The sequence below is a fragment of the Vombatus ursinus genome, unplaced genomic scaffold (genome assembly GCF_900497805.2).
Source record: "Vombatus ursinus unplaced genomic scaffold, bare-nosed wombat genome assembly UNPS02010219.1, whole genome shotgun sequence".
Classification (NCBI taxonomy): domain Eukaryota; kingdom Metazoa; phylum Chordata; class Mammalia; order Diprotodontia; family Vombatidae; genus Vombatus; species Vombatus ursinus.
The window spans coordinates 4,427,854-4,444,601 of record NW_020949997.1 but is presented as its reverse complement, the minus strand read 5'-3'; the positions used below and the strand labels follow the sequence as shown (position 1 = coordinate 4,444,601).

General features: G+C 42.1%; 1 protein-coding gene across 3 annotated transcripts in view; it reads right to left on the bottom strand.

The window, feature by feature from the left end:
- Window positions 1-1,833: 1,833 nt before the first annotated feature.
- The window catches only part of ZNF395 (zinc finger protein 395), a 73,977-nt gene continuing 59,062 nt past the window's right edge, over window positions 1,834-16,748 (bottom strand). For all 3 annotated transcript variants that reach the window (XM_027853934.1, XM_027853935.1, XM_027853933.1), the window contains 6 exons: window positions 13,624-13,859; window positions 12,673-12,773; window positions 11,157-11,442; window positions 7,193-7,285; window positions 5,616-5,719; window positions 1,834-4,824 (listed from right to left, as the gene is read on the bottom strand). In XM_027853934.1, coding sequence (XP_027709735.1) covers window positions 4,713-4,824; window positions 5,616-5,719; window positions 7,193-7,285; window positions 11,157-11,442; window positions 12,673-12,773; window positions 13,624-13,859 — 932 coding nt within the window. In that variant the 3' untranslated portion in view covers window positions 1,834-4,712. The remainder of the gene's footprint in view (window positions 4,825-5,615; window positions 5,720-7,192; window positions 7,286-11,156; window positions 11,443-12,672; window positions 12,774-13,623; window positions 13,860-16,748) is intronic.

The window sequence follows — 16,748 nt, the reverse complement described above, 5'->3', positions numbered from 1 at the left end:
GCTTAGAACAAATAATCTTATAAAGTATAACTACTCAATATTGTGAGGATCTGCAATTTTGTTGGTGTGGGTACTCCTTCTACCAATGTGGACCAAAGCTCCTCTGATTTGCTACAGCCTCCAAAAGTATAGATTGTTGTTGTTGAGTCATTTTTACTAGTGTCTGACTCTTCATGACCCTATTTGGGGTTTTCTTGGCAAAGACACTAGAACTGACTTGCCATTTCCTTCTCCAGCTCATTTTACAGATGAGGAAATGGAGGCAAACGGGGTTAAGTGACTTGCCCAGGGTCATACAGCTAGCAAATGTCTGAGGACAGATTTGAACTCAGGATGATGAGTCTTCCTGACTCCAGGCCTGGTGCTTTGTCCACTGTACCATCTAACTGCCCAAAAGAGATTATTTGCCCCTAATTGCTGTATCTTAGATTTGCCCATTACTAGGTCTAGGTGCCAGGAGATACAGACACATGACTAACTAAGAGAGTGCAGATGATTTGACCCAAAGTATTTCCATCTTAAGAAAACTACATAAATTCTATCGGAAGTGCTAAAAGGGGCATGGGGAAGTACCACCTGCTAGTCAGTCCAATGCCAGTGACCACCAACATTTTTGTGAATGATGGGAGAAAAATGAGCACAAAGGAAATCAGCCAATGTTCCATTTTATTCCTTATAAAATATATTTCATATTGCTGCAGTAAAAACATTACATTTCACATTTAAAAATTTTTTTAACAATAAAAATAATACTTGGAAGACAGCTGGGAAGGGGAAAAAGCTCCAGTAAGACAAATTCACAGATCCAGGATTTATCCCCCTTTTCTCTTCCTTGCCCCTAGTAAATAGCCATTCCCTAGGATGGTATTAATGATTTTACAAGGTGTGACTATAAAAAAATGAGGCAGACTGTTTAAACAGACCACAATTCATGCATCCAAAGAGTGTTCTCCTTAATTGGGAGCCTACACAGTCATTTCAGTGATGTTGCCACTCCTCAAAACAGCTTTGGAATCTCTCCTTGAGAACTATCTCCAACTGGCAGAAACGGGACCACGGGTATGGGACATTACAGATAATATCAAAGTTTTTAAACGTATTGGTAAGTTTTGCTGAACTTTTCTTCCCCCTTCTTTTTTATTCATTATAAAAGATGGTTCTAAGAAGTAGTAGGGCTGAGGGATACAATGGGAAACAAAAGATATTAAAAAAATTAGTTAAAAAAAAAAAGAGTGAGGACAAAAAGAACTGTCTCCAAAGAGCATTAATGGGAACCACACTCTCTTTCTTTCTCTCTCTCCGCTTTCATTACCTTATAATCACACCTTGTTTTTAAACATAGTATCACCTAGCCTGATAACCCAATTTCTTTTCCAGGAGTGGTTCTTAATGCCTTTTGTCTGTTTGTTTTTTAAATCGAACACACTTCACAAATTAAAAGGATTTATCACCATTGCTAATATTCAAAAGAATGGAGGCTCTGAAGACCTGCAAAAAAAAAGGGGGGGGGGGGATTTTGTTCCAAAAATGTTTTGAATGGCATTGGAATAAGTGCATTACCTCTTAGGGCAACTCCTTTGAAGAGGAGTTCACTTGAACATTTAAGTTTTGTTTTTTTAAAAGCAACATTATTCCATGTCACACCTCATACACTCAAAAAGTGATGAGCAGCCTTCTACTGAGAAGTGTTCCTTCTACCCTGTCTTCCAACAATCAGAATCCATCACCTGGAGAGGCTGAGAAGTGGAGAGAAAGAGACACAGATGAAGCAAATAGGATTTTTTGGACTTGATCAACTCACAAACCACCCCCAAAGAGGAGAAGTAATGGAGATTTTTTTTTTATCTCAAGGACAAACCAAACATTGAGAACCAACCCAACAGCAAGAGAATGGAGCTGTGACGGACGAAAGGGCGGGAGACACACCACCACCAAAGTGGAATAAGAAGTAAAGGAAGCATAAGAAGGAGCTGAACTGAAAATTATTTGGATTTTTATCCTTTGGGTTCCACGAGTGTCTTCTCTTGCCTCCCATTTGTTGTGCTGCACCAACATCACTGGAAGGGTAACTCACCAAGGGAAAATGTTCACACCTAACTAGTCTATAACTCTCCAGACCCTGAGAAGCAACTTTTTTTTTTTTTGAAACCAAAGATATCTTGGAGGAGAGGCCTAGTGACCATTTTGCCCTCAGAAGAAGAGAAGGTTGGTCCACCTCTTCTCACTTCTCAGAATGGTCCTTCTGCCTCAGGGGGATTTGACAGATGATCAGGGTACAAGCAAGGACGACTTTCTTCTCATACACAGAGGAAACAGAAGCAAGGAAGTTAGGTAAAGTTTTATCCTGGACTCAAATTCAGTTCTGACCCAGGACAGACACATGGGAGGAAGAAAGCGGCCTTTTTTTTTTCCTCTGGCCTAGTTTCTAGCTTGACCAGGAACAAGAATTCCAACTTGGAAGCATTTTATAAAGTTACAAAAATATACTGCACTGCTGTAAGGCAGTTTTCTCTTATTTCCTCTCTCCCTCCTTATCACCCCGGTCCAGCTTGCTTGGATGAGTCATGGTATCTATCATGCTATGGCTACATTCGTAGTTTTGTTTTGTTAGGAGAAAATTTAACCAAAACTCCCACCTTCAGATAGCTCACTTAAGTTAGTATGAACTTTGGTGGCTGGGTGTTTGTAGGGATGTGAGAACTCAGTCTAGAACCCAGGGGCAGGCACTGCTCTGACAAGGTCCCAGCTGAGGTGGCTCGGTGTGGTTCCCTGAGTTTCAGCCTTCTATAATGTACATCCAGGTTTCCTCCTAAGGCAACTAGGTACTGAGTGGCCTGTTCAGATGGGCTCCAGAGAACACTGCATGTCTGTCATCTGGGCTTTGTCAAATAGGCTGCCATAAAGTAGAAGGAAGGTAGGAACTGAGAGGAACACAAGAATTGTGCCTTATTTCTTTAGCCCCCCTCAGGCCATGTCTCTGCCAAGTCATTATCAGATGACTCTCCGAGTGACCCAAGTTCCTGACGCCTAATCTTAGATACAAATACACCATTTCTGCTCATCTACCTCTAGAAGCAAGGTACTGCAGCTAAGCGTTTTGGTCCCCAAAGACCTTTACAGAACTTATATTCCAGTGGTCCCTAGGTCCATCCCACATGGCCTTCACATGAGTCTTGCAACTTTCATCCCACATCTCTTAGAATTCCCTTTACCCCACATCCCACCCTACTTTGCCATCAGCTTTAGAAACTGGGACTTTGTAATTTTCAAGGGTGGTACGCCATGACTGGCCCCATGCCTCCAAATGGCCTTGACAAAGCACAGATAACAAATCTAGAACTTCACTGTCTAAGCTTGGGAGTTCATGGGATGCTCACACTGGACATCAGAACTATCCTTTCTCAGAGAGGCAAATTAGACAAGAGTAGAATTTGGGGCCCCTCAACTTCCTTCTCCATTCCCAGGTTGCCACCTATCATCATTTATTCCCTTCACCTAATCTCCCCCAAACCCCACCCTCCCAGAACCAGTCACACCTCCAGCAGCTGGGGGAGGGCTGGGAGGGGAAAGACTGTCCACAATGAGAATGGGAGAGGTTGAAGAACCTACTATGATCTCTTAAGGACCAATAAGGGAAAAAGAGGTTAGAAAGATAAAACACAAGAAAAAAACCCCAAAGAGGTTTTTTTGTTGTTGTTTTTAATGCGACATATTTCTATGATGAGAGGGGTAAAGGATGAAAGGATTTCACTATGGGTGGCAGCAGAGGTTTCTGGGGAGGCTGTAACAACCTCCAGCATTTCCTCACTGAAATGGAAAAAAAACTCTTAAAATGCTCAAAGCTACGTTGATTCACCCTTTGAAATGTGGGAGGTCACTTTATCCTCTGGTGTAGCTTGGTTTAGAGACTCTTAAAAATCCATTAGGCTGGGCTTTCAAGAACCAAATGAGATGGGCTGGGGGTAAAAGCCAATATCTAGAAGAACCCAGATTAAAATAGGTTGAACAAATGTATTACTAAAAGATACAATGTCCTTTCACTTCCATGGATGCTGCTTGATGAAAAAGGATCAATCTTTCCTTCTCCTGAAGTCGGATGGATCAAAGAATGCACTTGGTCAAATACCCAAGCACCCTTTTCTCTTGACTTTCCATCTCTATCAGCATCAGTACCTCCTGTCCTCATGTGGCCAGTGGAGTCACTTCTTAAACAATTCCTTCTGCCTCTCCTGGGCACCAAGCAGTCCCTCTGGGAAGAATTCTGAGAGAATTTGCCAACTCAGCAGCAATACCTAGAGAGCTGCTCCTTCCAAGAGCATCAAAAGAACTTGCCCCAGATGGGGGAAAAATAATAGAAGGAAAAAAGAAAATAATTCTTTGGTCTCTGGGTCACTACAGAGCACACAAATCATTGGCTCTGGCTTTCTCCTGTTTTCTGTGACCAATAAGAAGGAAAAATTCTCTCATTTCCTTTGTATTTCCAAAATCAAAATAAAGCATCCCTACAAAAAAAAAAAAGAATGAAAGAAAAAAAACCCAGTTAAACCTTGACCAATACATCCCACACTCAAAATCTGAACCTGAATCGTTAGGTCACTGCTGGAGGCTCAGGAGACACTGCTGCATCACTTCCTCCTCTGGGCTACCAGGTCAGGACCTGGGGGGTGGGCTCTGGGACCAGTGAAGTAAGAAGTTGAGCAGGTTCAACAAGTTCAATCCAGGAATCGCTGACAGGCCTTTTTCCACCGACAGGCTGTGCACCACTGGTCCCGATGCTCAATGCCATATACCTTACGGCACTTCTTGGCTTCTCCACGGGCTTTCCTGTATAAGAGAAAGGGGAGTAGAAAAAAACAGGCATTTGTGATCCAGATGCAACATAAGCCCATAATCTGCATGAACCCTTTCCTAATCCCTCAACTGCTAGTGAGTGCCCTCCCCAATAAATGCGTGATGACTCGACTTACAAACTACTTTGTATATATTTGTTTTCTTTTCTTTTAATATTGATGCTGTAAGTATTTTTATGTTTTTGAATGCAAGTACCATGAGAACAGGGAATGTTTCATTCTCTGTATTTGTGCCTAACCTAGTATGCACAGTGGGCACTTAAGAAATGCCTGTTGGGAGCAGCTAGTTGGTGCAGTGGATAGAACACTGGCCCTGGAGTCAGAAGGACCTGAGTTCAAATCCAGCCTCAAAACCATAACACTCATTAGCTGTGTGACCCTGGGCAAGTCACTTAACCCCACTGCATAGCCAAAAAAAAGAAAAAAAAAGAAATGGCTGCTGATTCATTAATTGACCAACTGCGGGACTGGCCAAAGGAAATAGTAAAGGTCAGGCAATGGGATAATTCAAAAGATAAACCAAGATGGCTGGGAGATTCCATCTAAATAGGGTAACTGGAGGATAGGCATGAAGGTGGGGGTGGCGGAGGTGTTAAAAAAGAATCTCCCATCATTAAAATCTTAATCAGGTCCTTCATCTGTAGGGTATTCCAGAAGAATGGCTATTACTGACTTTATTTCTGTGAATCTAGAGTCTACCTATACTAAAATCTTCCAAAAGTTGAGATGGCAGGAAATAAGAGTGGGTCACTACAGGAGTCTCACCTGGTGCTGCTCTGTGATCGGGGTGGTGATGTGACAATCAGGTGGGATTTCAACGTAGGTGGTGGCTGCTGGGGTTCACTGAAGCTTAGTGACCGGCTCCGGACCTGTACACAAGAAAAAGGAAGATGCACACCAGGTAAGGAAGATATAAAAATAATATGTATATCTAGCTAACACTCTCAAGCAACAAGCAATACTTACTGAACCCACACCATGTCCTGGGTACTAAATACTATCTCTTTGTATGGTATGAAAGACAATTACCTTAGAGAGGATATTCAAGATGAATAGGGATTAGCTGGAACAGAATTTTGTGGAACCAAATGTGAGATGAGTGAAAAGGAGGTGCATTCCTTTAAACCAAGGGCTTTTAACCCTTTGTGTATCATAGATCCCTTTGGTAGTCTGGCCAATGGAACCGTTCTCAGAACATATTTTTAAATGCATAAAAGGAAATAACTGGATTATAAAGGAAATCACAGTGAAAATCATAGTGAGTCATAGTGAAAATAAAGATGCGATTTTTTCCCCCATCCAAATTCAGACCCATTGATATCTATCCAAGGTCCCGAGGTTAAGGAGCCCTACTTTAAGTGCTACTGAACAGATAGAAAGATTGGCAGAGGGAGAGCCTGCCCTCTACTATCACTGGAACTGGCTAGGTCCTGAAGCGCTGTCTAAAGACTGTTTAATGGTTCACTTCCTTATTTTAGATATGGCAAAACTGATCTCTCTTCCAGCTACCTTCTTAGGATTTGCTGATGTGTACTAACCTTCCCTAGAGGATTAGAATCTTGTGTCTGGAATGAGTTGAGTGCTTACAGACAAGGGAAATGAATATGAACAACTAAGAAGATGCATTTTAATCTTAAATTAGATAGTGGATGGCACAGGTGCCATTGTATTCTCCCTCTTCACCCCTGTAGGCAACATACTCTGGTGGGGAGTGGAGGAAGAGGTGGGCCCCTCTTCTATTCTTCTTTGCCATATATACCCACTTTTTCCCTTCAGTCTCTTTTCTCAAGTGTTGTTAAGAGACTCAAATGAAAAAATGAATAAAAAGCACATTGCAAATTTTAACACACTATATAAATGTCAGTCATTATTTTCTTTTCTAACTTCCTCCTTCTACTTCCTTTTTCTTCTTTCTTTCTTCTCCCCTCCTTATACCTAACCCTAAATTTTCTACTTTCTTCACCATTTTTCTGAGGGATGCACCATAATGTGTTCCATATTTACCAACAACTCCAACCCTCTTGGTACATTTAGCCATGTCGCCACCTGCAACTTAGGTCAGCCACTGGCACCCACAGGCCCAGTTTAGTTCCACTGATGTCGTCCGGGGCCAAAGGAGTTCACTAATCCCAAATCTAATCTAAAAATTTTCTCAACAATACACTCCTATAGAATCTCTGGTTCCACTGAGGATGAATACTGGGCAGAGAGACAGGGTGATCTTTCTAGGAGGTCATGTTGCAGAAGCAAGGAGCAGGTGTTATCTGTGCCTGAGACATCACCACACTCTCTCCCATTCTCCAGGTATCTGAAAGTTGCCGCAGAACCACAACGGGACTCACCGGAGAAAGGGATGGGATAGTAGAAGTGGCAGCAGCCCAGCTAATGCTGGTATATATGTGTGGAGATACTGGGATCTGGATTGATGGCAGTGCCTGAGAGAAGAGAAAAAAGTAAAATTAACATTATTATAATTAAGTTAAATATGTGTAATAATCAGATTCATCTAGCAAAGGCTAGATCTTGAGAAGTTTTTAAAAACAGTTATTTCCAATCAATTTTCATATTACAAGCAATATGGAGATATGTCGTCTGACAATGTAATGTGAAAAAAAAAATAGAACTCACACATCTGAACATACCACCCCTCCCAACCCCCATTACCACTGCCAGCTCATGTGTCTATAGCTTTTTAGGATTAACGAAGTACCTTTTGCACAGTAGCCCTATGAAGTATAAGCTACACAAGGATGACCTCCATTTTAGAGGGAAAGAACCTGATGCTCAGAAGGATAGGAGATTGGACCATGGTCACACAGCTAGCTACGGTCTGAGGTCATACACACATTTACATCCACTGGCTGCAAGGCCAATGTCCTTTTAACTGGACAGAGATCCTGAGAGGGAGGAAGGGATTTATTAAGTGCCTACTATGTGACAGGCACGATCCTCCTAACAACTCTGTGAGGTAGGTGCTAGGATTATTCCCATTTCATAGTTGATGAAACTGAGGCAGACATAGGTTATGTGATTTGCCATAGATCACAAGCGTCTGAGGCCAGATTTGAATTCAGGTCTTCCTAACTCCAGGTCTGGCGCTCTAGTTGCTGCTAAGTTACACACTGATCCAGCAATGGCTCAATCCAGGCCACTGCTCACAACTCCTCTTTACAAAGTGTCTTCGGAAGCAGTTTACAGATTACATGAGAACACGGGTTCCTTGTGAACAGGGATTGTTTCATTCATTGTATTTGCATCCTGAGTGCCTAGCACACAGCTGGCGCTTAATAAAGACCTGACTGACAGATGAGGAAATCGGTCCCAATCTCATCAAGAGTCACTGAAGGATGTCACTCATCTTAGTCATCAAACTTGGCTCCAATGACTTTTGGTTGTTTTCAAAAAAGCAAAACCGTCTTCAAAACACAAATGTTTACTAAGACTAAGACAATTGAAAAGAATGTGCATTAGGCTCCAAAGACAACTCCCAAACCTGGCTCCAAAAATACTATGAACAATGGCAGCATCCTTGAAATAAGTGCAGAGTCCCTCAGGGGACCCCTTGCTAGCTCCAATGCTCATTTCTACGTCCATGTCCTGGATTTTTAAAAATTAGTCACACAACTTGATAGTAGCTAATATTTCTACTTTATAAAAATAGATTACAGGTATTTGTGTAAGATAATATTCGTAAAGCCTTTAGTGCAGTGTCTGGTGCATAGCAGGCACTTAATAAATACTTTTTCCCCTTCCTTTGCCTTCCCCTCAGAAGGTTAACCCCTATTCCTGAGAATGGCCACTTAGAACAAAGCAGAAAGTCGCTAACAAGGGGAGGGAAGGAAAAGGAAGAAATAAGCATTTACATTGTGTCTACTATGTGCCAGACACTGCACTTAGCACTTTCACAAATATCATCTCATTTGATCGTCACATCAACCCCGAAAGATAAGTGCTCTCATCATCCCCACTGTACAGTTAAGAAAATGAAGGAAGAGGTTTACTGTCTGCCCTGGGTCACACAGCTAGCAAGTGTCTGAGTCCAAATTTGAACTCCAAGCCCACCATTCCATCCACTGAGCCACCAGCTGCCTCTATAATGACAAAAAGACACATAGAATGCTTTATAAATTGTTGTTGTTTTTCAGTTGGGTCCACCTCTCTGTGACCCCATTTGGGGTTTTCATGGCAAAGATACTACAGTGGTTTGCTATTTCCTTCTCCAGATCATTTTATTGATGAGGAAACTGAGGTAAACAGGGTTAAGTGACTTGCCCAGGGTCACACAGCTAGTAAGTGTCTTAAGATCAAATTTGATCTAATTTGATTTAAGGTCTTCCTGACTCCAGGCCAAGTACTCTATCCACTGCACCACCTGGCTGCTGTGCTTTATAAATTAGCACAGACCTCAAGCAAGAAAGAGTTTTAACAAAAGCTGAAAAAACTCATGGCAGTATTTGCCTCTTCAGGCTTCCGATTCTCCTGGTTGTCAGAAATACCTTGCTCTTATTCTTTTACCCAAGAGAGTCTGTTCTGAGGCTTACATCCTAAAGAGAGCAATGAGAAGAAGAATGTCCCCACACACACTAAAATATCTATAGCAACATTTTATTGTGTGTCTGTGTGATAGCAAAGAATTGTAAACAAAGTCAATGCCTGTTAAATTTGGGGAATGGCACATGAATGCAATGGAATATTCCTGTGCTGTAAGAAATGATGTGTGTGATAAATACAGAGAAGCGCGGAAAGATTTACATGAACTGACGCAGAGTGAAGTTAGCAGAGTCAAGAGACCAACATACACAGTAATTACAGCAATGCAAATGAAAAAACTATAAAATAATTAAAAATGAATGTTGCAAAATTATCAAGAACAAGCATGGCTCAATGAGGAAATAGTTCCACTCCCCTCTACAAAGGGGAGAGGTCTTTGGTATTTTACAGTGCACATATTTTCAGACTTTTTAAATGTATTGATCAGTTATGCTGAGTTTTCTCCTCTTATTTTTCTCTTTTAAAATACACTATTTGCCATGTGGGATGGCTCTTTGGGAGGAACAGGCAGAGGAATACTGAGGGAAACTATGGTGATATACAAAAACAAAAGATATTTTAAATAAAAACTTAAAACAACCCAAGCACTTACTAAGCTCTTACTAAAATAAGGCACTGTGGAAGTACAAAGACAGAAAAGAAACAGTCCCCTATCCTCGACCTAACATTCTACATAGACAGAAGTAAATACAAAGTAATTTCACGAGGGAGAGACTATTAATAACAGGGAGAGTTCAAGAAACGCCTCCCATACGAGGTGACGTGTCTTGTGCTCGGAAGGAAGCTAAGACAGTAGAGGAAACGCATTCAAGACACGAGGGACCACTTGGGCGAACGAAAGCAAGGCAGGAGCCAGGAGATTGTGGATGGGAACAGCCAGCAGACCAGCTTCACGGACTCAGAGAGTTTGTGAAGGGGAGTAATGTGAATGAAATAATTGGGAAAGTAGGAAGCCAGACTATGGAGAGTTTTAAATACCAGAGTGAGAAGTTTGTATTTTATCATAAAAGCAGTAAGGACAGAAACACTAAAGGTATCTGAATAAGCGACAATATGGTCAGATGACTGTACTAGGACCATCAATTTGGCAGCTGTGTGGAAGACAGATTGTTCATATGTATTTACTTATTCTAATAAGCCAATAGATTTCTTTTCCTTTCTTGAAATCCAGCATATATCTGTGGTCTCCCCACCATGTATTGCCAGCACAGCTAAGGGACAAACAAGACAATACTAACAAATCAGACATGGCCACCCCAAGGGACTAGAACATTTAGAACCATTGAAAAATGACGAAACACGTCCCTGCTTTGTATATTTCCCACCTATTTTACAGAGGCTGTTTAGACAAAGTCTACAACTTTTCTCCAAGTCAGCTGATGAACTGGCATTATAGAGAGTTTACTGTACACCCTACAGACGGAATGGGAAGAGAGATTTGCCCTGGGATCCTGACTATATTTACTGTTTTATGTTACCTGTTACATAAATAAATCCCAGTGGTGAGGAAATTTTTCTTCCTCAGGAGCCCAGTCCAACCTGGTTCCCTTGAGAATAAACTAATTTGAATTGTTCTGGAGAATTATTTATGGGAAAGGATTAGGAGTTTGGCTAATAGGTCAAACCTTAAGTCAACTAGACTCTAGATCAGAATGCCCAAACATTAATCAGGTTTCCAGCTGCCAATGGCTATCACAGGCGCCCAGGGCCACTCAAGGCAACCTAGGAACACTCCAAGTTTATGATTCTCCATACCTGGTATGCATGGTCAGCCTGAATGTGCCAAAAGGAGCCAGGGGCCGACTTGCTGAGAGCACCAGTGGGCAAGTAAGGTTCCAAGACAGGGTGTTCCAGGACTAACGACTCTGCCTGGGGCAGGGGTGGTGGCAGGATGGCAAGGGGTGGGTTGGTCAGACTCTGGATGGGAACTGTCTCAGTCGTGGGAGTAGCAATGGCCAGAGCAGCAGCTTCCTCCTTCATCTGCACCTCTGTGTAGTAGAAATCCTCTTCCCGTTTCCACTGGTCAGAGTCCACACTATCCCTAATGGAAGAAGAAATGGGAGGTATCATAAGGATTCAAGTTAAGATAGCAGAGAGTTGCATTCCTGACTTGGGAAAGTCACAGTAGTTTGCCAGGAGGATGGAAGCAGAAGAGTGAAAAGAGAAGCTTGACAGTCTACAAGAAGAGTGAGAAAATATCCCAAACTGGCAGCACAAAGGTCAAACCAAGGATGTCTATGGGCCCGACACTGACTTCCAAGGTGGAAGGGACCCCCTTAGGAAGGAACTAGCCATCTTCACACCTTCAGTCACCCAACCCTACAATACCATGGGTGGGGAAAGAGCCTTCTTCTCTTTTCACAAAATAGGCAAGCCTGAGGTAGGGAAGGGAAATAATATCCTTGGGGTGACAGAACAAATTAGGGATAGAACCAGAGGAAAACCAGGCGTCTTCTCTCCCAGCCTAATGCCGTCAGATGACACTGCTCTAGTCTATTAGTCAAGTCAGCAAGTGTGCCAGGCACCGGGCTAAGCAAAAACAGCCCCTGCTCTCAAAGAGCTTATGGTCCAATAGAGGAATCAGAAAAGAATTGTTTCTCCTGATACTCGGGGAATCCCCTCTTCTGAAAAATACAAACAATATCTCTCTTCATCGCAGGCTTCATCTGACGCCCTGACAAAGAACTGCCCTGGGCAGCCTGAGCTGTGAGTGGGTTTCCACCACGACGAGAAGCTCTATCCAGCCTGGCCCAGCTCTCCCTGCAGGCCGTTTCCCCTGGTCTAAAAGTGTTAAGAGTCAACAGAGTCTCAGTTTTCATCAGGAAGGGCCAGCAAAGAACCCAGCTAATGGGGCTTAACTAGCCTGTGCTATGAGCTACCAAACCTAAGCAATTCCTCTCCCTCCACTCAGAAAGTGGGACCATTAAAATAACTGTTAATTCAGCAAGGAAAGAAAAGACATGCATGGGAGGTCCCTGGCAGCACAAATAATACAGGCACTCAGCAAATTTCCTTCTTTTTTTCCTCATTAAGACTGAAGGAAATAGCTTCTGACAGTCTCCAAGAAGGGGCACTAGGAGCAGGGAGAGCTTTATAAAAAATCAATCTTAGCATGGACTGGGAAGGAGACAGAAGAAGGCAGATGTACCAATTTCTCAAAAGCATCCTGGGGCAGAAGGCTATAGAGAAACCACAAGGACCCCCAGGTAGGAAAAGGAACACCTGAGAGATGAGGCCCAAGGGAAGGCCTGGCACCTGCCCCTTGACTTACCCTAGGTGGAGGGTCTTGACATGTCTCTTGATACCCACAATGGAGCGCAGGACTTTGCCACAGTTTGGCCACAGACACTTGTACATCACCTTCACTGAATTCTGCGGAGAAAATAAACCCTGGGCATTAGGGGACACTCCTTTTTCCTACACTCCCTTTCTCACCTAAGAGAGAGTACTGATCTACCCCTCCATTTTTCAAGACCAGGTTCTTTAGGGTCATAAACACTGCTTACTGAAAAGCTTGGGCCCCAGACTCTAGATACGCCCTACAGGCTTGTGCAATGGTTGGTGCTATGAGGAAAAAAAAAAAAAACCACTAGAAATCTCTATGTAGGTGTATAAGCAATAAGGAAGAGATTAGTGTGAAGACTACAAATCAATCAACAAGCACGTTTTAAGCACCTTTCTAGGCACTGGAGAAAAAATATAAAAAATCAATCCATCCTTGCCTTTAAGAGCAGGAGCCTGAGGATACACATAGGGAGATGAGGGCTCTGAGAAGAGGATGATGAGGGTCCTAGGAAAGCTGTAAGGTTAAGGAAACTTTTGGCATTAAAGCAAAAGGGTGATAAAGTATCTTCTGCAAGATTTCACACGTATAACTGATATTACACTTCTTGCCTTCTCAATGGGCAGGGGAGGGGTGAGAGAAGGGAGGAAGGAGAGAATTTGGAACTCAAATTTTTAAAAAATCACTGTTAAAAATAAATAATTTTTTTTTAAAAAAGTTAAAGCAGAAGGGGAGAGAAAACTGAGAAATAAAAATGGGAAACTTAAACAAGATTTATTATCTGAAAATCAAAGAAGGGTTGTCCAAGACAAACAATACTTAATATATGCCAGGCCCATCTGTGTTATGTCTTTTTCTCTAGGACCAATTTAATACGGAGAAAATTCTAGCCCATCTCTCTCTCTCTCTCTCACAGACACACAGACACACACAAAATACCTTTCTCTTTCGTGGGGCTGGTTCATCCATCAGGAAAGGATCAGGGTCTGTCTCAAAACCATTGTCAGCTTTTGGTGAGCCAAAGGCCTCGCCTGAATATTTGGGGCTTGCTTGAGGGTGGGGAGGAGATGGAGTGGAGATCCCACTGCCTCCACTCCAGTGCCCACTGGTGGTGCTGCTGCCACTGTCCGACACATCTCCACTCTCCTTCCACAGGTCACAAGCTGTCCGAGATGCTATGCAGGAAAGAAGAGAAGATGAAATCCGAAGGGGTTGTAGGCACGGTCAATCCCACAGGATACCTGGGAACTGGCGGACATCCATCTCCGTGCCAGATGGAAACAGCTTACTCTTTGCCACATGTACGCTCTACAGTTTATCCCAATCAATAAAGCCCAAAGCACTGGGTGGCAAGGACAAAGTGATGATGAGTTCTAGCCTGGAAGTCTGGGTTTCTAGATCTCGTTCTCATTTATGACACTGGCTTACTGTATCTTCCAAGAAGGCCACCTACCTCTCTGAGTCTCAATAAAGCTGAGAGAATCATCCCTGACCTGTACAGTTCTTTAAGGATAAACAGGGGATGAATGAGAGCACAGAATTAAATACGGAGGGGTACCACCTGGGGAATGTTACCATATAAGCATCTTCCCACCTGAGGCAAAATGGAAACATCAAGTTATCATGTTCACAACCAGGGTATCTTGAAAAGAATGATCACAAGGGTTAATGGTTTACAGACAATTTAAGTTCTCATCACAGCCAAGGTGAATACCATTACTTTTACAACTACTGACATTTCTACAGCGCTTTAAATTTTTCAATGTTTTACATTTATTATCTCATTTGATCCTCACAACAACCCTATGAGGCAAATTCTGCAGTTATTATTATTCCCATTTTATATATGAGGAAAAAAATTTCCCAGATCCCAAGTTAAGAACCTATGCAAACAAAAACTGATTTCACCATCCTTTGTACTAAAATGTACTAAAACCTCCACCATCCAAGAGACAGAAATATATAGGCACCCTCAAGTACCTAGCAACATGGAAGACTGGGAAATCTTGGACCACTAAGAATAGCTGACGATTCAAAGATCAATCAATCAAAAAGCATTTATTGAGCTCTTACCATATGCCAGGTACTAAGTAAAAATGAAACTCCCTCTGCCCTTAAACAACTTATAATCTATTAAGGGGAAAACCACATACACATATAAGCAGACACAAAATCCATGCAAAGTAGACATAGGCAATTTCAGAGAGGCTTCAGGAAAAGTCTCATACAGCTGATCAATTAACTGACAAGAAGACAGACGTGTTTTCATTGGTTAGCTATTATTATAAAAGCCAAGTTCTACAGGTAGCAAAGAATGAAGGGCACAGAGAGAAGCAGGCAAAAGGAGGAAAGAGCAAAGGAAAGGAGAGAGTGCGTAGCTCCTAGGTCCAAACTCAGTTATGAGACAACACAGTTGACTAAGCTGTGCTTTATCTTCTGACAGCTGGCTTTAAACTGCCAAAGTAAGACAGCTTTAAAAATTCTTCAAAAAGTGGTAGATGTTATTACCCAGGGAAAGTGATATTCTGGTTCTGATTCTGATCAATAAAAGGAATGGTTTAGGGGGAGGACATGAATGTAAAGACAAAAGAAAGTAAACCTTGCCTCTGGAGAACTCTACAATTGATATGAGACTCTCCTTATGAAAAGGTGTTTATAAATAAGCATTCTGAAGAAGCCCTGCCCTATGGGACACACCAGACTAAGGAAGCATTGGCAAGTGGGAGAAATCCTGTTACCGCCCCCAGGAGAAACAGATGGATCGTCCCACCACTAAGACATTGAGAAGCAGCTGTTTCTGAAGCCAACATGGCTGACAAGGAGGTGTACTGTCTTCCCAGGGTGAGTATCCAAACGCAGAAGAGACCTTGCCAAGATTCCTCAAATCCACCCAACACTACCTGCTTCATCTGATTCATGTAGGAAAAAAACTGCCATCATCAGGAAAAAATGCAAAAACGATCTTGGGTGACTTTCTTTTGGCGTGTTCACAGTGCCTGGAACACAGGAAGGGCTTAATAAATGCTTGTTTCTTTCCTTCCTTCCTTCCTTGGAAGTCCTACATAAAAAACCAGAAAGATTTAGGGAAGCAGGTGGTATTTTTACCTCTTCAAGCTCAAGGTCATAACTGAAAGAGAAAGAATGATATGGGAAGTGAACAGCTGACTACATAAATGGTGTCAAAGAAGAATATTTGGTCTAGGATGCCACAATGGCTCCTGACGAAGAATGGAATATAGTTAATCAATACTGGGAACAACGCATTTAGCAAAAGATTTGACAATCTCATCAAGGTGACTTTAAAGTAAACTCTGGGATACAAAGAGAAGAGGGAGAAAAATGCCTAAATAAAACTGTTCCAAACAATACTATAAACACATGATAAAGAATAAGGCAACTCAATGTACCAAATAATTTTCAGGTGAAAACAAGAAGTAAGTTATTTGGACTCAATACTCGTCACCTCTAATTTCTACATGCTAATACAGAGTAAAGACAACAAAGCAAAAATAGAAGTACAAGGTAATTATTATATCATTAGGTGATAGGAAAGGACTCATGACTGCAATACAGCAAAGTAAAGGATATATTTTGTTTTAAAAATATATTTAAGATAGGAATAGATCCAGTAGCATTGTATCTAAAGAAGGCATTGACCTAAACAGACAAACTTGAGAGAGGAAGCACAATGGGAAACATGGTATGGTGCACTGTGGCATGCTGGAAGGGACACTGCCCTCCGGAATCGGATTCAAGTCTCACTTCTGATGTTTAATATCCGGGACCATAGGCAAAACACAATCTCTCTGGGCCTTAGTTTCTTCAACTGTAAAATGAGGGGGTTGAAGCAGGGTGACTTCAGCAGTTCCTTCTAGCTCAAATCCTATGATAATGTTGTGTGAAAATATTGTAGGACTGCCCAGACACAGAAAACATGAGTGACACTTTCCTAATTTAGATTCTAAAACTGGCCGAGAGGTAAGATATAGTAGCCAAAAGGGCTTTAGCTCTCTGGATATCTTCTGCAAATAGAATTTTGCTCCAAGCAGAGAGTAATTGAGAGA